The sequence below is a fragment of the Amblyraja radiata genome, chromosome 1 (genome assembly GCF_010909765.2).
Source record: "Amblyraja radiata isolate CabotCenter1 chromosome 1, sAmbRad1.1.pri, whole genome shotgun sequence".
NCBI classification, from domain to species: domain Eukaryota; kingdom Metazoa; phylum Chordata; class Chondrichthyes; order Rajiformes; family Rajidae; genus Amblyraja; species Amblyraja radiata.
In genome coordinates this window covers 182354698-182379575 of record NC_045956.1, presented here as the reverse complement: position 1 = coordinate 182379575, position 24878 = coordinate 182354698, and the positions used below count along the sequence as shown (strand labels likewise).

Here is a 24878-nt window from a genome sequence, read left to right as displayed (position 1 = left end):
TGGTTTTGTGGTAAATTGGATTAGTAAGTATGCAGATGATACTAAGATAGGTGGGGTTGTGGATAATGAAGTAGATTTTCAAAGTCTACAGAGATTTATGCCAGTTGGAAGAGTGGTCTGAAATATGGCAGATGGAGTTTAATGCTGATAAGTGTGAGGTGCTACATCTTGGCAGGACAAATCAAAATAGGACGTACATGGTAAATGGTAGGGAATTGAAGAATGCAGGTGAACAGAGGGATCTGGGAATAACTGGGCACAGTTCCCTGAAAGTGGAATCTCATGTAGATAGGGTGGTAAAGAAAGCTTTTGGCGTGCTGGCCTTTATAAATCAGAGCATTGAGTATAGAAGTTGGGATGTAATGTTAAAATTGTACAAGGCATTGGTGAAGCCAATTCTGGAGTATGGGGTACAATTTTGGTCGCCTAATTATAGGAAGGATGTCAACAAAATAGAGAGAGTACAGAGGAGATTTACTAGAATGTTGCCTGGGTTTCAGCAACTAAGTTACAGAGAAAGGTTGAACAAGTTAGGGCTTTATTCTTTGGAGCGCAGAAGGTTAAGGGGGGACTTGATAGAGGTCTTTAAAATGATGAGAGGGATAGACAGAGTTGACGTGGATAAGCTTTTCCCACTGAGAGTAGGGAAGATTCAAACAAGGGGACATGACTTGAGAATTAAGGGACAGAAGTTTAGGGGTAACATGAGGGGGAACTACTTTACTCAGAGAGTGATGGCTGTGTGGAATGAGCTTCCAGTGAAGGTGGTGGAGGCAGGTTCGTTTTTATCATTTAAAAATAAATTGGATAGTTATATGGACGGGAAAGGAATGGAGGGTTATGGTCTGAGCGCAGGTATATGGGACTAGGGGAGAATACGTGTTCGGCACGGACTAGAAGGGTCGAGATGGCCTGTTTCCGTGCTGTAATTGTTATATGGTTATATGGTTACACCCCCTAAACACCTCTAAACATCTCTAAACCGCTCTCTACCTCTATAAACCCCTCTGAACCCCTCTGAACCCCTCAAAACCCCTCTCAATCCCTTTAAACCCCTCTTAACCCTTCTGAACCCCTCTAGCCCCTCTAAATCTCTTCAAATCACCCCTCTTAACCGCACGAAACCCCTCTGTACCAGTCTGAACCCATATAAAACCACTGCATGGGCTGAAAGATGGCAGATGGAGTTTAATGCTGATAAATATGAGGTGCTACACATATGGAGGAGAAATCAAAATAGGACGTACATGGTAAATGGTAGGGAATTGAAGAATACAGTTGAACAGAGGGATCTGGGAATAACCGTGCATAGTTCCTCGAAGGTGGAATCTCATATAGATAGGGTGGTAAAGAAAGCTTTTGGTATGCTAGCCTTTATCAATCAGAGCATAGAGTATAGAAGCTGGGATGTATTGTTAAAATTGTACAAGGCATTGGTGAGACCAAATCTGGAGTATGGTGTACAATTTTGGTCGCCCAATTATAGGAAGGATGTCAACAAAATAGAGAGCGTACAGAGGAGATTTACTAGAATGTTGCCTGGGTTTCAACAACTAAGTTACAGAGAAAGGTTGAATAAGTTAGGTCTGTATTCTCTGGAGCGCAGAATGTTAAGGGGGGACTTGATAGAAGTCTTTAAAATGATGAGGGATAGACAGAGTTGATGTGGATCAGCTTTTCCCTTTGTGAATAGGGAAGATTCAAATAAGAGGACATGACTTCAGAATTAAGGGACAGAAGTTTAGGTGTAACATGAGGGGGAACTTCTTTACTCAGAGAGGTAGCGGTGTGGAATGAGCTTCCAGTGGAAGTGGTGGAGGCAGGTTCGTTGGTATCATTTAAAAATAAATTGGATAGGCATATGGATGAGAAGGGAATGGAGGGTTATGGTATGAGTGCAGGCAGGTGGGACTAAGGGAAAAACGTTGTTCGGCACGGACTTGTATGGCCGAGATGGCTTGTTTCCGTGCTGTAATTATTATATGGTTATTCTTAAACTTGGTATGTAAGCTTCAGGTAATGTGTTGTTATGATTGCACTGTATTGGATTTTAAAAAATGGAACATATTTTCATTATTTGTTCGTTATATTATCTATTGAGTACGATGTTTACTAACCTATTGTGCTGCCACTACAATTGACATTGTTACTTAATTAAGATATTTAAAGAGGAGAGTATGCGATTCTTGATTAGTAAGCTGTCAAAGGTTAGGGGGAGAAGGCAAGAGACTGGGGAATAGACTCAACGGGCCGAACGGCCTATTTCGGCTTTTATGAATTTTGAAGAGTCAGAAAGTCAGGTAGTGGCTTTATAAACTGGTTTGTGAGTCGCATTTGGAGTATCGTGTACAGTTCTGGTCCCCCCATTAATGGAATGATGTGGAAGGATTGGAGAAGGTGGAGAAGAGTTTACAATACAATACAATACAATACCGTTTATTGTCATTTGAACCTCAAATGAAGTTCAAACGAAATTTAGTTTCTGCAGTCATACAACAAGAAAAGGACCAAGACACACACCGACACAATTTACACAAACATCCATCACAGAGAATCCCCTCCTCACTGTGATGGAAGGCAAAGTCATTGTCTCTCCCCAGTTTTCCATTCTTCTGCCGATGTTGAAGCCCCCGGCGAGTGATGGCAAGTCTTACCATAATGCTGCCTGAATTAGGGCGTGTTCGCCAGAAGGGGAGGTTTGACACACTTGGTGTAGGAAAGAACTGCAGATGCTGGTTTAAATCGGAAAAAGGCGCAAAATGCTGGAGTAACTCAGCGGGACAGGCAGCATCTCTGGAGAGAAGGAATGGGTGATGTTTCGGGTTGAGACCCATCTTCAGACTTTTCACACTTGGATTGCTTTCTCTAGAGTGTTGGAGGTTGAAGGGACACTTGATAGAAATATATATATGGTCTATGGTATATAGACACACTGAACTTTTATCTCCTGTTCTGTATTATGTTTACATATTCTGTTGTGCTGCAGCAAGCAAGAATTTCATTGTCCTATCTGGGACACATGACAATAAAACTCTCTAGACTCTTGACTCTTAAAACCGTGAGAGGCATCGTTCGGGTAGCCAGTCAGAACCTTTTTACCAAGGTAGAAAAAGACTTGATGGGCCAAATTCTACTCCTATGATCACAGGTCAGGTCGGGGGGAGTTCCCCCCCGCCTCAGGTACCCGTGCTACCTGCTCCATGGTTGGATAGTTGGTGACTAAACCGTCTCCCCCACCCTGGTTTGCCAGGTGAGGAGGGGGCTGTGGACCCCCAGCAGGACCACAAGAGCAAGACTAGTCAAAGGGCGGATGAGCTTCTAGCGAGCCGACAGCCATCCACACTTCAGTAGAAGTTGCGATCACTGTCGTACACGGCATTGTAAGGAACGATGATAAATCAAACACACACCAAAATCCTAGACTTCCAGCGGCGGACGTCCGCAGGAACTGGAGGACAGAGATGTGCGGTGCGTCCGTCACCGTTCCCGTCGGAAACCAGCACCACTGCGTCGCTAATGTTTTCAACGGTGATGAATGAATGACTGATGAACACTCTCGACTCTTTTACACAAAGGGTGGTGGGTGTATGGAACGAGCTGCCAGAGGAGGTAGTTAAGGCAGGGACTATCGCAACGTTTAAGAAATAATTAGAAAGGTAACATGGATGGGGCAAGGTTAGAGGGATATGGTCTAAACGCGGGGCCATAGGACTGGTGTAGCTGGGACATGTTGGCCGGTGTGGGCAAGTTGGGCCGTGGGGCCTGTTTCCACACTGTATCACTCTATGATTGTAATGGGACTGGTGTGGCTGGGACATGTTGGCCGGTGAGGGCAAGTTGGGCCGTGGGGCCTGTTTCCACACTGTATCACTCTATGACTGTAATGGGACTGGTGTAACTGGGACATGTTAGCCGGTGTGGGCATGTTGGGCTGTGGGGCCTGTTTCCATGCTGTATCACTCTGAAAGAGTTAGTTATTCATTGATTGTTGTCATATTTAAGCTTTCCTGTTGTAAAAAGCCAATTGTAATGCATGATGGGATTTGGACAACTCCCATCATGACAAGGGTTTTTTTTAACTTAAGTTGAATAGTTCACAGCTCTCTTACAAGGTTTTTTAATGTAAGTTGAAGAGGTTAATCAGATAAGAAGGGGCCCAGAGGATGCCATTGGGATGACTGGCTTTTGGCAAAGAAGCCATATTTGGAGGTGGATGATGGTTTCTTGTACATTACATCATGCAATTGGTTTTATGTCTGTAGGTATATAAACTCGGGTTTTCTGGTATTTCTTTGTGTGTGCTGCTGGAGTTTCAGACGTAAAACTGTTGCCTCTGGGTCTCTAGGTCCACACCCGTCAGACGTTAAATTAAAGCTTTGTATGGTCTTAGGAATTTGTACTTTGTCTAGCTTTTTAAGTGAACTTTTACAACTCTGTGACTACCAATGGAAGCTTTAAAATGCTTTAAACGTCTTTGTCCCGTTTCAGGTCGGTGTACGATGGAGTGGAACACTGGAGGTTCATGGAGAAACTGGATGCCCGGATCAGGAACCACGACCGTGAGATTGAGAAGATGTGCAACTTCCACTTCCAGGGATTTGTGGATTCCATCACGGAGCTGCTGAAGGTGCGGGGAGAGGCACAGAAACTGAAGGTGCGTCGATCTTTCACGTCATTAGTTCCTAAATTCCAGGAGCACAACGACGCCATTCAGCCCATCGTGTCAACTCCGCCATTCAATCGTGGCCGATATATCTCTCCCTCCTAACCCCATTCTCCTGCCTTCTCCCCGTAACCCCCGACACCCGTACCAATCAATAAACCGCCTTAAAAATATCCATTGACATGGCCTCCACAGCCGTTAACAGGGCTCGAAATTAACGGTTGCCCGGGTGCCAATGGTGACCTAAAGTCCCGCCGGGCAACCTAAGAGCCCTGCTATTTTGCCCGGCTTGGCAAGCACCCGGGACACCTATCGTTCAACTCTGAGTGGGCCCCCCTTCTCTATCTCTCTCTCTGTAACTCTCCGTCTCCGCCCGCCATCTGTAACCGTGTCCAGGCCGCCAGGTCTCCGCTCTCCGCCCGATCCTCATCTGCCGGCACGGCCGGCTGCCTTACACATACGTACTGCCACGGCCTGCACATCCTGCCCTGCACGTGTGCACAACCACGGCCAGCACATCATCGATCGCCCTGCGCCTGCGCATGCGCATGCGCACTGCCACGACAACTGGTCGGCGCTGGGCACTTTCTCCCTCGCTTTGAATTGTGGGAGATCAGGCCGCCATTGCTGTCCGGTCACCGCCTCACCGCCACCGCTGAAAACCAACGGAGAATCATTGCCTGGAGCTGGAGTAACTCCTTGGAGTAACTCTTGCTTCTTGGTTTCCTGGTCCTCCAAAAATATTCCAAATGGAATTTAAAGGAGTGGGCCCACCACCACCAAACTCCAAAAACTGAAAAATAACAGCCTATTGCATTTTACCTGTTTATTTATTGTGTATATATATATATGGTCTATGGTATATAGACACACTGAACTTTTATCTCCTGTTCTGTATTATGTTTACATATTCTGTTGTGCTGCAGCAAGCAAGAATTTCATTGTCCTATCTGGGACACATGACAATAGAACTCTCTAGACTCTTGACTTGGACTTAAGCGAAAATGGGTTCTTGGGGAAAAAGAGCGACCTTAAATTTAGTTGCATCTGGTTGGGTAACTATGGTAGGGTGAAGACTATTCCATCCTTTAATTGTGCGGGGGTACTCCATGGAGAAGCCAGCATCTCTGGATAGAAGAAATTGGGTGACGTTTCGGGTAGAGACCCTTCTTTAGATTTCCTCTGGTTTTAGTGTTTGTAGTTTAATTTAAAGATACAGCGTGGAAACAGGCCCTTCAGCCCACCGAGTCCACGCCGACCACCGATCACCCATACATTAGTTCTATCCCGCACATTAGCGGAGTAAGTCAAGAGTCAAGAGTGTTTATTCTCTCAAGTCCCAGTTAGAACAACGAAATTCCTACTTGCAACTGAATTCTGAAGAAGGGTTTCGGCCCAAAACGTTGCCTATTTCCTTCGCTCCATAGATGCTGCTGCACCCGCTGAGTTTCTCCAGCATTTATGTCTACCTTTGATTTTCCAGCATCTGCAGTTCCTTCTTAAACAATAAAGCACTACAATTGGTTAGTGTGGAGTAACCAGTCTACAGCTTCTGCAAATTGACCTGCCTGTGTAGGATAGAACTAGTGTACGCGGATCGCTGGTTGGTGCAAACCCGTTGGGCCGAAGGGCCTGTTTCCACACCGTATCTCTCAAAATGAATAAAATATACAGAGAACGGTACCTCACCTGTCCATGCTCTCCAGAGATGCTGCCTGACCTGCTGAGTTGCTCCAGCACTTGGTGTCATTTTTGGTGTACCAGCATCTGCAGTCCTGTGTATCTATAGAGCAATGCAGAACTGGATAAGGCCCATCGCCCCCACCATCGGCCCCAACATGGTTATTGTGTATTTTGTGTCATCACACAACTGTTTGCCAATAGCGAGCACATTCTAGTGCCACCTCGTTGGCCTCTGCAAGGTCCTTCACTGTGAAAATGGACAATAGACAATAGGTGCAGGAGTAGGCTATTCGGCCCTTCGAGCCAGCACCGCCATTCAATGTGTTCATGGCTGATCATCCCCAATCAGTACCCCGTTCCTGCCTTCTCCCCATATCCCCTGACTCCGCTATTTTTAAGTGCCCTATCTAGTTCTCTCTTGAAAGCATCCAGAGAACCCGCCTCCACCGCCCTCTGAGGCAGAGAATTCCACAGACTCACATCTCTCTGTGAGAAAAAGTGTTTCCTCGTATCCGTTCTAAAAGGCTTACTCCTTATTCTTAAACTGTGGCCCCTGGTTCTGGACTTTCCCAACATTGGGAACATGTTTCCTGCCTCCAGTGTGTCCAAGCCCTTAATAATCTTATATGTATCAATGAGATTCCCTCTCATCCTTCACAATGCATGTGTCATGCAGCATGTCACAGCTCAGAAGTCACAGCTCCATAGTCTGGAGGCCCCTGTCCGCACCCGCAGCCTGCCGCACCTTCAGCACGTTCGATGTGCTCCTCCCCGCGCCCGTCCGCAGGCTGTTGAGACTGTGCCAGGTTATCCACAGTCGGTCGGAACCGGCTGGGAGTTTCTCGGAGGGGTCGATCGCCATGTGAATGTCTTCCGGAGATTCCTCTAGTCTCTCTGCGCAGTGTTTGAGCCTTCTGGATGATGCACTGTAGCCCAGGGGATGGGCAGAAGAGGGAAACATCTGCGTGATTTCAATAGACAATAGACAAAAGGTGCAGGAGTAGGCCATTTGGCCCTTCGAGCCAGCACCGCCATTCAATGTGATCATGGCTGATCATCCCCATTTCAAACGCTGAGGTAGCAAAGGGTGGTCATGTAGGGGGTGTCTGATTGTCTGAGGCGTGCTTTTTGACTAGCTGCAGCTCCTCTGATTCCAGCAGGGTGCAATGCCAGAGAGTAGGCAGATGTCATCAGTCTGGGTAGGTCTCATGCATCCACTGATGCAGCGACAGCTTGTGTTTAGCATAGGATCAATCTTCCTTGCTGGAGCTGAGCGCTCCCACACACTTCCTTTAAACTTCTGAACATGATGTCAGGTTCTATGTCAGCTAATGACATCAATAATCTCATGTGCCTGCACGTGATCCATATCCCTCTATTCCCTGCATATCCAAAAGCCTATTACACATTACTATCACACCAGCCAGGTCGGAGGGAGTTCCCCCCCCCCCCCCCCCTGCCACGGGTACCATGTAATGGGGCTTTTTCACGGGGCGAGTTGACGCAAGATGTCACCAGAGTGAAGAGGTCGTGGTCCAGCACGAGTCTCGCACGATATAACGGGGGTAGATAAAGAGTTCCCACGGTACTCGGCATTTCTGCTATTTGTGCGAGTGACTTGTCCGTCTCCCGAGCTTTCGCGTTAAATCTTGAATGAACATCGTGAACTACACGTGACACAAATGATGTAACTTTTTTTTTCACACACTATAAATATCCTCCCTTGGTTGAATTGGCTCATTTGGAGACATGTTTTACTGTGTATGTGGGAGACACAGATGGACTGAGCACAGTACCTCGGTCTTACTGTGTGTGGGAGAGGGGGAGAAAGAGACGTACACTCACAGAGGCAGAGTCTCTCAGCCTGTGTAAGAGGGAGGGAGAGAGAGAGAGAGGCACACACAAGGTGGATGTGAAATCTCACCTGCCTGTTTCAGTGACAGACACCTGCCGCCAGTAAATGAAGACACCCCCATCTGTCTCCCCCTCCTCTCCCTCAACTCCCCCACCTTTCCCTCCCAACTCCAGTCCTGCCCTGACCCCCTGGGAATCTGATTAGAGCAACAATATAGATATGGAAACTGAAACAATATAGAAACTGAATAGAGCAACATGGCAAAAACATCTCTGACACGCTTTACCCCCTTTCTTTGAGATTTTCTGGGAGCCATCTCTGCAAGTGTTCCTGTTAAAAAGATTATCCAACAATGACAATTAGGTGGGACGTCCTCGAAGGACACGTGTTCCCTTGTCGATATTGAGACCACCTTTTTTACTCACCTTCTGTCCCCTCTGTCCAGCTTCCGGGTTTACCGTTCGCAGGAGTTCCCACGCGCTATATCTCTAAAATCTGAAGTTAGGTAATGTCTAAAGGAACTGCAGACGCTGGTTAATGCTGGTTAATACGCACAGAAGGACACAAAATGTTGGTGTAACTCAGCAGGTAAGTCAGATCTGGGAAGAAAAACATAAAAAGCTGGAGTAAGTCAGCGGGTCAGGCAGCATCTCTGGAGAAAAAGAATAGGTGGCGATTCGAATCGGAACCCTTCTTCAGACAGCCTAATCGGAATTGAGTCTGAAGATGTGTCTCGTCCCGAAACATCAGCTATTTTTCTCCAGAGATGCTGCTTGACTCAATTCCGATTAATTTCAAGAAAAATTTATTCCTATGAAGAAAAAAAGGGGTAAGGGTAAGAACAGTCAGCCATGGCTCAGTAAAACTATAAAGGATAGTATTCGGCTGAAGGCAAGGGCATATAAGGTAGCCAGAGATAGTGGGAGGGTAGAGGATTGGGAAGCATTTAAAGGTCAGCAAAAAATAACTAAGAGATTAATTAAGACGGGGAAAATAGACTATGAAAGGAATTTAGCGAACAACATAAAAACTAATAGTAAGAGTTTTTATAGCTATATAAAAAGAAAAAGGGTGGCTAAGGTGAACGTTGGTCCATTGGAGGGTGAGACTGGAGAGTTGTTGGTGGGGAACATGGAAATGGCAAAGGCATTAAACGAGTATTTTGTATCAGTCTTCACCATAGAAGACACAAAAAATATTCCAACGCTGGATAAACAGGGGGCGGTAGGAATGGAGGAGCTAAATACTATTAAGATCACCAAGGAGGTGGTATTAGGGAAATTAATGAGACTGAAGGAGGATAAATCCCCTGGGCCTGATGGATTACATCCAAGGGTCTTGAGGGAGATAGCGGTGGGGATTGTGGATGCATTGGTGATAATTTTCCAAAACTCCCTGGAGGCAGGAACGGTCCCAGTGGATTGGAAAATGGCCAATGTAACACCTATATTTAAAAAAGGAAGTAAACAGAAGGCGGGTAACTATAGACCGGTTAGTCTAACATCGGTGGTGGGTAAAATGTTAGAGACAATTATTAAAGAAACACTAACGGGGCACTTGGATAAACATGACTTCATCGGACGGAACCAGCATGGTTTTGTGAAGGGGAAGTCCTGTTTAACGAATCTGCTCGAATTCTTTGAGGAAGTAACAACCCGGGTGGATAAAGGGGAACCGGTGGATGTGGTATACTTGGACTTCCAAAAGGCTTTTGACAAGGTGCCACATAAGAGACTATTGCTAAAAATAGAAAATTATGGGATTGGGGGTAATATATTAGCATGGGTAGAGGATTGGCTAACAAATAGGAAGCAGAGAGTGGGGATAAATGGTTCATACTCGGGATGGCAACCGGTAACTAGCGGGGTTCCGCAAGGGTCGGTGCTGGGACCCCAGTTGTTCACAATTTATATAAATGATTTGGAGGAGGGAACCAAGTGTAATATATCAAAATTTGCGGACGATACAAAAATGGGAGGAAAAGTAGGGGATGAGGAGGATAGGAAGAGTCTGCAAAAGGATATAGATAAGCTAGGTGAGTGGGCAACAACTTGGCAGATGAAATTTAATACTAATAAATGTGAAGTCATTCACTTTGGGAAAAAAATGATAGGGCAAGTTATTTTCTAAATGAGGAGGAGCTGCGTTGTAATGCAACGCAAAGGGATCTAGGGGTATTAGTACATGAATCACTAAAAGTCAGTATGCAGGTGCAGCAAGCAATCAGGAAGGCCAATGGAGTTTTGGCCTTTATTGCTAGGGGGATTGAGTATAAAAACACGGAGGTCTTGCTGCAGCTGTACACAGTATTAGTGAGACCACATTTGGAATACTGTGTACAGTTCTGGGGTCCATACTTAAGAAAGGATGTACTAGCCCTGGAGGCAGTGCAGCGAAGGTTTACAAGATTAATTCCTGCAATGAGGGGATTGACATATGAGGAAAGGTTAAGTAAGCTGTAACTCTACTCTTTGGAGTTTAGAAGAATGAGAGGCGATCTCATTGAAACATATAAGATCGTGAGGGGCCTTGATCGGGTGGATGCACCGAGGATGTTCCCAATGATCGGGGAAACTAGAACTAGGGGACATAGTTGCAGAGTAAGGGGGGGCTCTTTTAAAACTGAGATGAGGAAGAACTTCTTCACCCAGAGGGTGGTTAATTTATGGAATTCACTGCCCCAGGGAGCAGTGGAAGCAGAAACGTTAAATATATTTAAGTCTAAAATAGATGGTTTTTTAGCTGCCAAGGGGATAAGGGGCTACGGGGAGAGGGCAGGGATATGGACCTAGGTATGGTTAGTATAGTAAGACCTGAGTGATCTCCTGGACAAGTGTCGATCGCCTGGATTGGGGTCGGAGAGGAATTTCCCGGATTTTTTTCCCGAATTGGACCTGGGTTTTTATCCGTTTTTTTGCCTCCCCCAGGAGATCACGCGGTTCTTGGGGTGGAGAGGGGTGATAGGGGTATAAAGGGGAGGGTAGTGTCTTGTGTTCTGTGTCTTGTGTCTACTGTTTGTGGGTGAGTGTGTCTGTTTAGTGTTCAGCCATGAGCGAATGGCGGTCCGGGCTCGACGGACCTGGTGGTCTACTCTCGCACCTACTTTCTATGTTTCTATGTTTCTATGTTTGACTCGCTGAGTTACTCCAGCTTTTTGTGTCTGTCTTCGGTTTAAACCAGCATGTGCAGTTCACTCCTTACACGGGTCTCTGTACAACATTGATTGGTAGCGTTCCGGACCCTGCTTCGGAAAGGCATCGATCGCTAGTCGGCGAGGACTCCGACCTGTATCTCTCAAAGAAGTACATGTGAAAAATTTCTCACGGACCATAAAAATGCGTAACCTTTCAGTAAAGTCCCTTTTAAAGTCCCTTTTAACGATTATAGTTATTTTCTTGAATCTCATTAACATAACTCATGAATAAGTTGATGTCCATATGCGGATGCAAATCTTTATTTTAATTTATTTTTTAAATTCAATCCGACAGAAGACAATTTTTACTCACCTTCTGTCCCCTCTGTCCAGCTTCCGGGTTCACCGTTCGCAGGAGTTCCCACGGTACCCGCAAGAGTTATTACGGATATCGCACTGGCCACTACGTTCATATAATGTTGCAATGTTCAACCACAAGTGTACAAGTCACTCTTGGAGAAATTCAAACTTTCTTGAATTTTCTTCCGAGTGACCAAGATACACGATTACCTGCCGTTAGCGCTACGGTGGTCCACGGTGGTCCACGGTGGTCCACGAATGCCGTACTGTTGTCGCACGAGGTTCCCACGATGTTAAACTCTGGTTAACTCTTGCGTCAAGTCGCCCCGTGAAAAGGCCGCTTAATCCCTTGCTACCCGCTCCAGGGTCGGACAGTTGGCGACTGAATCGTCTCCCCCGCCTGGTTTGCCAGATGAGGAGGGGGCTGTGGACCCCCAGCAGGACCAAAAACAAGACCTGTCAAAGTGCGGATGAGCACCTTGCGAGCCAACGGCCATCCACACACTTCAGTAGACGTTGCGATCACTGCCAGAGGTTTGGGTGGGAATGGACGAATTGACCAGGGAGGTTTGGGGGGAACGGTCTCTGCGGAAAGCAGAAAAGGGTGGAGATGGGAAGATGTGGCCAGTAGTGGGATCCCGTTGGAGGTGGCGAAAATGTTGGAGGATTATGTGTTGTACGCGGCGGCTGATGGGGTGGAAGGTGAGGACAAGGGGGACTCTGTCCTTGTTGCGAAAGGGGGGGGGGGGGGGGGGGAGTAAGAGCGGAGCTGCGGGGTATCGAGGAGACCCTAGTGAGAGCCTCATCTATAATGGAAGAGGGGAACACAGGTTTCCAAAAGAATGACATTTTCCTAAAGAGTGAAGAATAAAAAATGTGTTGAGGGATATTGGGGTCCAAGCAGAGGCTAAATATGAGGTGCTGTTCCTCCAGTATGTGCTGGGCCTCGCTCTGACAATGGAGGAGGCCCAGGACAGAAAAGTCAGTGTGGGAATGGGAGGGGGAGTTAAAATGCTGAGCAACCGGGAGATCAGGTAGGTTTAGATGGACTGAGCGGAGGTGTTCAGTGAAACGATCGCCGAGCCTGCGCTTGGTCTCGCCGATGTACAGGAGTGAGGCCCAGCGCAATTGGAGGAACAGCGCCTCATATTTAGCTTGGGCAGCTTACACCCCAGCGGTATGAACATTGACTTCTCTAAGGTAGACATCTCTAACTTCAAATAGCCCTTGCTTTCCCTCTCTCTCCATCCCCTCCCCCTTCTCAGTTCTCCCACCAGTCTTACTGTCTCCGCCTACATTCTATCTCTGTACCACCCACTCCCCTGACATCAGTCTGAAGAAGGGTCTCGACCCGAAACATCACCCATTCCTTCTCTCCAGAGATGCTGCCTGTCCAGCTGAGTTACTCCAGCATTTTGTGTCTACCTTCGATTTAAACCAGCATCTGCAGTTTCTTCCTGCGCATCCCTCAATACATTATATCTGTTGAGTCTTGTTCCTAATTTTATATTTTCACCTTCCATTTGACCTTGGTGCAACATCAGTTGAGGAAGTGAGCAACTGTGCTGGCTCTGGAGAGGGTCCAGAGGAGGTTTACAAGAATGATCCCAGGAATGAGTGGGTTAACATATGACGAGCGTTTGACAGCACTGGTCCTGTACTCGCTGGAGTTTAGAAGGATGAGGGGGAGACAGTGAAAGCTTCATGTGTTTTGCACCAGCTTATGAGTGATAACATTCACCACAATTTTGGTTGACTCCCCAACTTTCCCACACCGACTAATGTTGTCCATCTACACTTGTCTCACCTTATAAGTTCATAAGGGAGTACAGAGAAGGTTCACCAGACTGATACCTGGGATGTCAGGACTTTCATATGAAGAAAGACTGGATAGACTCGGCTTGTACTCGCTAGAATTTAGAAGATTGAGGGGGGATCTTATAGAAAGGGTTGGACAGGCTAGATGCAGGAAGATTGTTCCCGATGTTGGGGAAGTCCAGAACAAGGGGTCACAGTTTAAGGATAAGGGGGAAGTCTTTGAGGACCGAGATGAGAAAAACATTTTTCTCAATATTGAATGACGGTGCAGGCTCGAAGGGCCGAATGGCCTACTCCTGCACCTATTTTTATGTTTCTATGTTTCTATAAGTTCGTTCGCTCGTGTGTCAGACGATGTGTAGCTCGCTGTTGGCTTCTGTCGTGGTCCAACATGTTGACAGAATTGTCGCCCAAACGTGTCACAGAGTGCATCGCGTCGTCACTTCTAGGGATCGCCACCAGGAGGCGTCTGTCATAATTCCCAGTTCATAAGTGAATAGAATTAGGCCATTCGACACATCAAGTCTACTCCGCATTCAATCATGGCTGATCTACCTCACCTTCATAACCGCTGTGTTTGCCCCTTATCACAATCCCAATCACAATAATACTTTATTAGCCAAGTATGGCTAACAATTTGGTTGCCCAATTATAGGAAGGATGTCAACAAAATAGAGAGAGTACAGAGGAGATTTACTAGAATGTTGCCTGGGTTTCAACAACTAAGTTACAGAGATAGGTTGAATAAGTTAGGTCTTTATTCTCTGGAGCGCAGAAGGTTAAGGGGGGACTTGATAGAGGTCTTTAAAATGATGAGAGGGATAGACAGAGTTGATGTGATCAAGCTTTTCCCTTTGAGAATAGGGAAGATTCAAACAAGAGGACATGACTTCAGAATTAAGGGACAGAAGTTTAGGGGTAACATGAGGGGGAACTTCTTTACTCAGAGAGTGGTAGCGGTGTGGAATGAGCTTCCAGTGGAAGTGGTGGAGGCAGGTTCGTTGGTATCATTTAAGAATAAATTGGATAGGCATATGGATGAGAAGGGAATGGAGGGTTATGGTATGAGTGCAGGCAGGTGGGACTAAGGGAAAAAAGTTGTTCGGCGCGGACCTGTAGGGCCGAGATGGCCTGTTTCCGTGCTGTAATTGTTATATGGTTATATGGTTATATGTTTTGCAACATACGAGGAATTTCATTTGCCAAGTCAGTGATACAAATAAAAAGCAACAGAACACACAAAACACATGTTAACATAAACATCCACCACAGTGACTCCTCCACATTCCTCACTGTGACGGAAGGCGGAAAAAAGTTCAAATCTATTCCCTTTGCCCTCCCGCGGTCCAGGGACCTCGAGCCCTCCGTTGACGGGATGTTCCCTGACTCGGGGCGATCAGCTCTTGCATCGGGGGGATGTCAGCTCCCCGCGCCGGCGATCGAACCTCGAGTCGGGCTGGTGTCGAACCTTCCACGACATTGGAGCTCCCGACATCCACGGCCTCTCCCGAGACTGCGAGCTCCCGATGTAAAGATGAAGTCTCGATCTCTCTGAACCTATCCTATCCATGTACATGTCCAAATGTTTCTTAAGTGTTGTGATAGTACCTGTACCAGTATCTGGATACTTCCTCCAAATATATCTCCTTAGGATATCATAGCAAAGCCAAGTAGCATCCATAATAGACACAAAACGATGACTGAAGAAGGGTCTCGACCCGAAACCTCCCCCATTCCTTCTCTCCATAGATGCTGCCTGTTCCGCTCAGTTACTCCAGCATTTTGTGTCCATCTTCAATGTTAAACCAGCATCTGCAGTTGCTTCCTTCGCATCCATAATCATTTGTTTGTGTTTGCAGCATGCATCTTGATGATTTAACGCTAATTACTTGCATTTGTTATTTACTATCAGCATTTTAAAAGGACTTTTTTGTTGCCTCAGATCCAGGTGACTGATACAAATGACAAGCTGCAAGAGACGGGGAGGGAGGTGAGTTCCATTCTGATTATCGAACCAGATTTTACTCTGCGCCACTTGGTTCTTGTGTTCTGAAAATCGCTACATTTCCAGGGGACGACTTTGCCGAACAAGTCTCTTGCGATCATGTAAATCCAAGGGGGTGGCGCGGTGGCCCAGCGGTAGAGTTGCTGCCTTGCAGCGTCAGAGACCCGGGTTCCATCCTGACTACAGGTGGTGCCTGTACGGACAATAGACAATAGGTGCAGGAGGAGGCCATTTGGCCCTTCGAGCCAGCACCGCCACTCACTGTGATCATGGCTGCTCATCCCCAATCAGTACCCCGTTCCTGCCTTCTCCCCATATCCCTTGACTCCGTTATCTTTAAGAGCTATCTCTCTCTTTGACTCTCTTGAAAACATCCAGAAAATTGGCCTCCACTACCTTCTGAGGCAGAGAATTCCACAGATTCACAACACTCCGTGTGAAAAAGTGTTTCTTCATCTCCGTTCTAAATGGCTTACTCCTTATTCTTAAACTCTGGCCCCTGGTTCTGGACACCCCCATCATTGGGAACATGTTTCATAGAAACATAGAAACATAGAAATTAGGTGCAGGAGTAGGCCATTCGGCCCTTCGAGCCTGCACCGCCATTCATTATCATCATGGCTGATCATCCAACTCAGTATCCCGTACCTGCCTTCTCTCCATACCCTCTGATCCCCTTAGCCACAAGGGCCACATCTAACTCCCTCTTAAATATAGCCAATGAACTGGCCTCGACTACCCTCTGTGGCAGAGAGTTCCAGAGATTCACCACTCTCTGTGTGAAAAAAGTTCTTCTCATCTCGGTTTTAAAGGATTTCCCCCTTATCCTTAAGCTGTGACCCCTTGTCCTGGACTTCCCCAACATCGGGAGCAATCTTCCTGCATCTAGCCTGTCCAACCCCTTAAGAATTTTATACGTTTCTATAAGATCCCCTCTCAATCTCCTAAATTCTAGAGAGTATAAACCAAGTCTATCCAGTCTTTCTTCATAAGACAGTCCTGACATCCCAGGAATCAGTCTGGTGAACCTTCTCTGCACTCCCTCTAGGGCAATAATGTCCTTCCTCAGATTTGGAGACCAAAACTGTTTCCTGCCTCAAGCCTGTCCAAACCCTTAATAATCGTACATGTTTCAATAAGATGCCCTCTCATCCTTCTATACCCCAGAGTGTACAAGCCCAGGCACTCCATTCCATCAACATGTGACAGTCGTGATATGTCATGGTCGTGAAGTATCCTGAGAAAATTTCCGCTGTCTTTTTGGCCGTGATATTAGTTGAGTTTAGTTGAGATATACAGCGGAGACACAGGCCCTTCGGCCCACCGAGTCCATGCCGATAAGCAATCCCCACGCTCTAGGAACAATTTACAATTTTACTGAAGCCAATTAACTGATAAACCTGTACGTCTTTGGAGTGTGGGAGGAAACCGAAGCACGCAGAGAAGACCCACGCAGGTCACGGGGAAAAATACATACAGATAAACACCCGCAGTCAGATTCGAACCTGGGTCTCTGGCGCTGTGAGGCAGCAACTCTACCACTGTGTCACCATGCCGCCACTATTCCTCTTGGGATCTGATACACCTTCATAAGATCACCCTTCATTCACCTGTATTACCAGGGGCCACAGTTTAAGAATAAGGGAGTAAGCCATTTAGAACGGAGATGAGGAAAAACCTTTTCACACAGAGAGTTGTGAGTCTGTGGAATTCTCTGCCTCAGCGGGCGGTGGAGGCCGGTTCAAGTTCAAGTGAGTTTATTGTCATGTGTCCCTGTATAGGACAATGAAATTCTTGCTTTGCTTAAGCACACAGAAAATAGTAGGCATTTACTACAAAACAGATAAATGTGTCCATATACCATGATATAAATATATATAAAGGTTCTCTGGATACTTTCAAGAGAGAGCTAGATAGGGCTCTTAAAGCTAGCGGAGTCAGGGGATATGGGGAGAAGGCAGGAACGGAGTACAGATTGTGGATGATCAGCCATGATCACATTGAATGGCGGTGCTGGCTTGAAGGGCCGAAAGGCCTACTCCTGCATCTATTGTCTATTGCCTAAATAAAGTCCTAGCCTGCCCAACGTCCCCCTATAGCTCAGGCCCTCGATTCCTGGCAACATCCTCGTGAATCCTCCCCATTCACTTTCTGAACGCATTCAGTGACGCATCCACCGGTGTCCCGGGACTGACTGTACTGCACTGCACATGTGTTGAATGCCTGTCCCTTGCCATCCACTAGCAAGGTCTTTCAACCAGTCGGTAAAACGCAGGTTAATGAAGTTGTTTCTTTTCCTTCCGATCCCCCCCCCCCCGCAGATAATTGTTGAGATGGAGGAACTGAAGAAGTGTCGTTCCCAACAGAGGAACATCGCTGCCACCATGGACCAGCTGACCCTGTGTCTACCAGGTACGGCCAGCAACACGAGTTGATATCTCAGCGTAGGTTTACAAGGTTAATTCGGCCCTTCGAGCCAGCACCGACATTCAATGTGATCATGGCTGATCATCCACAATCATTACCCCGTTCCTGCCTTCTCCCCATATACCCTGACTCCGCTATCTTTAAGAGTTCTATCCACATAGAATTCCACAGACTCACAACTCCCTGTGTGAAAAGGTTTTTGGGGGAGTCCAGAACCACGGGCCACAGTTTAAGAATAAGGGGTAAGCCATTTAGAACGGAGACGAGGAAACACTTTTTCTCACAGAGAGTTGTGAGTCTGTGGAATTCTCTGCCTCAGAGGGCGGTGGAGGCCAATTCTCTGGATGCTTTCAAGTGAGAGTTAGATAGGACTCTTAAAGATAGCGGAGTCAAGGGATATGGGGAGAAGGCAGGAACGGGGTACTGATTGGGGATGATCAGCCATGATCACATTGAATGGCGGTGCTGGCCGAAGGGCCGAACGGCCTACTCCTGCACCTATTGTCTATTGTCTATTGTAGATAGAACAAGCTGCTAAGGCGACAGGGGAGGCAGGTACTATAACAGCGTTTAAAAGACATTTGGACAGCCACATGTGATAGAAAAGGTTTGGAGTGATGTGGGCCAAGCGCAGGCAAATGGGACTAGCCCTTAATATTTGGTGCTGTGAGGCAGCAACTCTAACGCTGCACCACCGACTCTTTGAAATTACTTGGGATATTTTTCTGTTTGACAACTATTTAATCAATGTGAGTTGTTCTGTGTCGGAGCGAGGAGTCGACCATTTGATCCCTTGTGCCTGTTTCATGTTCCGTCGCAGCAAGGCGGATCTTTATCCTCGGTACAACCTTCCTGTATGAATCCCTTGTGGCTCCTTATGTAGCTTAGTCCCCTTAGCTGGGGCATCTTTGGTCAGCCTCGACAAGGTGGTCCAAGGGGTCTGGTTCTGTGCTGTTCGACTATGACTGTGAACAGTTCAGCCACGACTGCACAGGTTATACTTTAGTTTAGTTTAGGGATATAGCGCAGAAACAGGCCCTTCGGCCCACCGAGTCCGCGGCAACCAGCGATCTCCGCACGCTAGACTGATTCCTGGGTTGGCAGGACTTTCATATGAAGAAAGACTGGATAGACTCGGCTTGTTCACGCTAGAATTTAGAAGATTGAGGGGGGATTTTATAGAAACGTACAAAATTCTTAAGGGATTGGACAGGCTAGATGCAGGAAGATTATTCCCGATGTTGGGGAAGTCCAGCACAAGGGGACACAGTTTAAGGATAAGAGGGAAGTCTTTTAGGACCGAGATGAGAAAATCATTTTTTACACAGAGAGTGGTGAATCTGTTGAATTCTCTGCCACATAAGGTAGTTGAGGCCAGTTCATTGGGTATATTTAAGAGGGAGTTAGATGTGGCCCTTGTGGCTAAAGGGATCAGCGGGTATGGAGAGAAGGCAGGTACAGGATACTGAGTTGGATGATCAGCCATGATCATATTGAATGGCGGTGCAGGCTCGATGGGCCGAATGGCCTACTCCTGCACCTATTTTCTATGTTTCTATGCTAGCACTATCCTACACACAGTAGGGATAATTTACAAATTTACCAAGCCAATTAAACTTTTGAGTGTGGGGGGAAACCCGCGCTGGTCATGGGGAGAACGTACAAACTCCGTACAGACAGCACCTGTAGTCAAGATGGAACCCGGGTCTCTGGCGCTGTGAGGCAGCAACTCTACCGCTGCGCCACCGACACTCCTTTGAAATTGCTTGTGATGTTTATCAGTTTGACAGCTATTTCATCAATGTGAGTTGTTCTGTGTCGGAGCGAGGAGTCGACCATTTGTTCCCTTGTGCCTGTTTCATTTTCAGTCGAAACAAGGCGGATTTTTAGCCTCGGTGCAACCTTCCTGTACGAATCCCTTATGACTGCTTAATATCCAAAGCATATCAGTCTCTTTCATGAGTACAATCATCAGCTAAGCCATCGCAGCCCCCCTGGGTAGAGGATGCTAGCTGTTCACTGCAGTCTCAATGACGTAATTCCCATTCATCTCAGCCCAGAATGACAGAGCACTTGGTTCCAATCCCACTGGTTCTCGACATCCCAGCCAGACATCATCTCCATGTCTCTCTTGTCAAAACCCTGTGAGTGCTTTGTATGTTGCAATGAAGTCACCTCTCACTCTTCCAAACCCTCACAAGGGCCAACCCAGTCTGTTTCCCCCCCACCATTGTTGAACAATACCTCCTGTACATCGGCGAGACCAAACGCAGGCTCGGCGATCGTTTTGCTGAACACCGCCGCTCAGTCAGCCCAGACCCATTTGATCTCCCAGTTACCAAACACTTTAACTCTCCCTCCCATCCCCACACTGACCTCTCTGTCCTCGGCCTCCTCCGTTGGCAGAGTGAGGCCCAGCGCCGATTGTAGGAACAGCACCTCAAATTTCGCTCGGGCAGCTTACACCCCAGCGGTATGAACTTTGACTTCTCTAACTTCAAGTAACCGTTGCCTTCCCTCTCTCTCCATCCCCTTCCCCTTCCCAGTTCTCCCACCAGTTTTATCCGACTACATTTTGTGGTTTGTTTTGTGGTCAGCTAACAATTTTCTCCGATCTCCATTCCCTTTCTCCTGTTTTCACACCTTGCTCTTCCTTATCTCAGTTTCTCCCTTTCTCCTGACATCAGTCTGAAGAAGGGTCTCGACCTGAAACGTCACACATTCCTTCTCCCCAGAGATGCTTCCTGTCCCGCTGAGGTACTCCAGCATTTTGCATCTATCTTCGGTTTAAACCAGCATCTGCAGTTCCGTCATACACACCTCCACTACCAGATTGAGTCCAGCTAGTCATGGGGGGTCATGCAGCGCAGAAACAGGCCGTCCGGTCCAATTTGGGTAGCACCTTCTCCCTGTGACCGTGTGGGTTTCCTCCGGGTGCTCCGGTTTCCTCCTACGTCCGAAAGACGGGTGGGTTTGTAAGTCAGTATCATAATCATGCATAGACTGGTTAGCACGCACCAAAATCTTTTCACTGTACCTCGGTAACTGAACTCAAACTAAACTAAACTAACCCATTTGATGGTACACAAAATTGCTGGAGAAACTCAGCGGGTGCAGCAGCATCTATGGAGCGAAGGAAATAGACGACGTTTCAGGCCGAAACCCTTCTTCAGACCCATTTGATGTTGGGGGAGTCCAGAACCAGGGGCCACAGTTTAAGAATAAGGAGTAAGCCATTTAGAACAGAGACGAGGAAACACTTTGTCTCACAGAGAGTGGTGTGTCTGTGGAATTCTCTGCCTCAGAGGGTGGTGGAGGCCGGTTCTCTCGATGCTTTCAAGAGAGAGCTAGATAGGGCTCTTATAAATAGCGGAGTCGGGATATGGGGAGAAGGCAGGAACGGGATACTGATTGGGGATGATCAGCCATGATCACATTGTATGGTGGTGCTGGCTCGAAGGGCCGAATGGCCTGCTCCTGCACCTATTGTCTATTGTCTATAACCTAATTGGCCATACTGCGTGGGGAGTGAATGGGAAAGTGGGATAACTTAGACCAAGTGTGAATGGGTGATCGGTGTGGACTCGGTGGGGCAAAGAGCCCGTTTTCTTGCTGCATCTCTCAGCTAAAGCAGTGCATCATGAAATCTTCCAACGTGGATGGGTGTGGGGGGGGGGGGGGGGGGGGGTGGTGGTGGGGAGATGCTTTTGACCCAACATGTCTTAGAACATAGAAGAGTACAGCACAGGAACAGGCCCTTCAGCCCACAATGTCTACCGAATATGATGCCAAGGTAGATTAAACGAACTGTACACTGCAAGGGCAAGGAAGCGAGTGGGTAGGATCATCTCCGACCCTGGCCACAAACTCTTTGAATCACTTCCCTCTGGAAGGTGACTCCGGACTGTCAAAGCCGCAACAGCCTTTTTTCCCACGAGCAGTATGTCTACTCAACAACCAAATGTCTGTGGCCTCCTTTTCCTCTGGTATTTTATTTCATTCTTTCACCATTGTTTAAATTATAATATTTTATTTTTAATTGTCTACTGTATATCGTGTTGTTAGTTGCGAGCAAAGCACCAAGGCAAATTCCTTGTATGTGTACATCCTTGGCTACTAAAATGTATTCAATTCAATTCAATTCAAACTCCTCTGCCAGCACGTGATCCACATCCCTCCATTCCCTGCATATCCATGAGCCTATCCAAAACCCTCTTGAAACATCTATATTGTATCAACCTCCACTTCTACTTCTGCGGTGTGGCTGCGGCTCGACTGTAGTCCGTCTGTCTTTTTAAAAAAATGTTTGTCCGTTAGATGTATGTTTTTGGTTCTAGTTTTAATTTTTTTTACCTGTGTATATGTGGGGGGTGGGGGAAACCGTTTAATCTCATCCCTGTACGGAGGACCCGACTTCCCTGCCGGGTCTCCGGTGTCGTTGGGCCTAACATCGAGGAGCCGGCGGCGGATCCAACTGGAACCAACCTGAGGACTCCAGTCGCGGGTCCTGCTTTGGAGCGGGGAAAGCTGTGGTGGCACACGGCTGCGACCCGACTTCGGAGCTTCGGAGGCTCCGGCCACAGGCCCGGTGGACAGGAACATCGGGAGCAGGGTCCCTGGTGGGAGACCGCTTTTCGGAGCTCCCGCAACGGCAACTTCTCCCTCCGGAATCGCGGGGTTTAAATGACTCGGCGCGGGGCCTAACATCTATCGGCGCGGCTTAAACGGCCGTGGGACTTACCATCGCCCGCCGGGGGCTTTAACATCGTGAGCCCCAGTCGCCTCGACGCTGCAGTTGGACTGCTGGACCGCGGGAGAAGAACAAAGAGAAGAGATAAGACATTTGTCTTCCATCACAGTGAGGAGGTGTTGGAGATTCACTGTGATGGATGTTTGTGTAAATTGTGTTAAGTGTGTGTCTTGTTTTTTTGTGTGAAAAGCCGCCACTGCCAGTTGCTGTCTGACCAGAGGCGATGGATTGAAGACAATAGATAATAGGTGCAGGAGTAGGCCATTCGGCCCTTCGAGCCAGCACCGCCATTCAATGTGATCATGTCATGAGTGTAGGAATGATATTTTGTTAAAACCCTGTGTGTTTGAATGACAATAAAAGGCATTCTATTCTATTCTAACCTCCGACGGCTGTTGTGGATACACACATGATACAGATACATGATAAAGGGAATAACGTGGATAATGTTTAGTGCAAGATAAAGCCAGTAAAGTCCGATCAAAGGTAGTCCGAGGCTCTCCAATGTGGTGGATAGTAGTTCAGGACTGCTCTCTAGTTGTATATATGGAAGGTACACACAAAATGCAGGAGTAACTCAGCGCGACCAGCAGCATCTCTGGAGTGAAGGAAAGGGTGACGTTTTGGGTCATTTCAGTCTGAAGAAGGGTCTCGACCTGAAAAGTCACCCAATCCTTCTCTCCAGAGACTGCTGCCTGTCCCGCTGAGTTATTCAAAGTATTCAAAGGTTTTTATTAGTCACATTCACATACACCGAGGTGTAATGAAGTGAAATGCTTTTTGCCATTTTGCAGCACACAACTCCAATGAGAGTCTTAAACACAAAGAATATCCCCCCACAATTATTAGAGACACACTACATCCAGCTCACTCCCTGCTCAAACACAAAAACTGCACATACAACCTCAGGCACAGACGAGCGGACAGTATCGCCACAAATAGAACACGCTTTTTTAAGAGCTTCTTCCCTGCAACAGTGAGACTCTTGGCCAAAACACAACAAAATGAACTGATGTCCTGATATAGTGTTTGTGCAAGTTACAATGCTCTATGTGTCTTCTGTGTGTCTTTTTAAATTTTTAAATTTTTTTTAAAATTTTTAATTTTAATTTTTAACTTAACTTGACTCTCTGAATAGCCGCACAAGAGTTCCTATGTGTGTAAGCACAAATGGCAAATAAAGTTTTTGACCGTTGACCTTTGACAATGGCTCCCACCATGAGGGAAAGCAAAAAGTCCAGTCCCCAACCCCAGTTCACCCATAGTCGGGCCTATTGAGGCCTCCACAGTTGCCTCTACGGAGGCCCGATATTCCAGGCCGTTCTCGCCGGGTGGTGGTGCTCCGGCGTCGGGAGAGTCCTCCCAGCGGCCTGGGAACCCTGGAACGGCCGCTTCCACACTGGAGGCCGCGGCTTCCGAAGCCAACAAGGCCGCGCCGGATGGAGCTCCACAACTGGCGATCTCATTGCGAGATCCCAGGCTCCCGGTGTAAAGTTCGGCGCCGCCGCCCACAGCTGGCCGCTCCACAGTCCCGCAGCTCCGCGATGTTGTTCCCGGCGGTCTCAGCTCACCGGAGCTCCAGCGCGGCGACCCAGGCAAGGCATCGCCCGCTCCACGATAGCGCTCCAGCGCTGTGCCGCTGCCGAAGCCGAGGTTCTGGCGGTCCGCGACAGGAAACGCCGCTCCAGGCCCGCTGGTAGGCCGCGAGGACGGGTCGAGGCTGCAGCCCGGAGAAAAGTTGCCTCTCCGACCAGGTAGGGACCCTGAAAGGTAGTTTCCCCCTTCCTCCTTACTCCAGCATTTTGTGTGTTCCTTCGATTTAAACCAGTATCTGCACTTCTTTCCGACACGTGGTGCACATGGATATATAAAGAGCCGATGAAATGTGTTTCTTGGCCAATTTTTGTTCCCCTGGAACCACAGTTACCAGAAAGAAAAGTCACGGCTGTTTATGAGCTGTTAGTGTGTAAATTGGCTGTGGTGCTACTCTATGTAACGCAAACAAAATCTGCTTTGAAGCATCTGATGCACTTCAGTGATTGATGCCTGGTGATGCAGCAACGGATGATGTCCCATGCTGAGTTCTGCCGTGACCGCGCCAGAACTTTTAACTGCGAGGAACTCCGAGTCTTGATGTGTTGAGTCCCAAGTGCAACGTGTACACCACCAGCAGCGGGTTGTAAA

General features: G+C 47.4%; 1 protein-coding gene across 1 annotated transcript in view; it reads left to right on the top strand.

Moving 5' to 3' along the window:
* The window catches only part of exoc6b (exocyst complex component 6B), a 495523-nt gene that overhangs the window by 77165 nt on the left and 393480 nt on the right, over positions 1-24878 (top strand). Inside the window, exons 2-4 of the mRNA XM_033043459.1 lie at positions 4489-4654; positions 15455-15502; positions 17839-17929. Coding sequence (XP_032899350.1) covers positions 4489-4654; positions 15455-15502; positions 17839-17929 — 305 coding nt within the window. The remainder of the gene's footprint in view (positions 1-4488; positions 4655-15454; positions 15503-17838; positions 17930-24878) is intronic.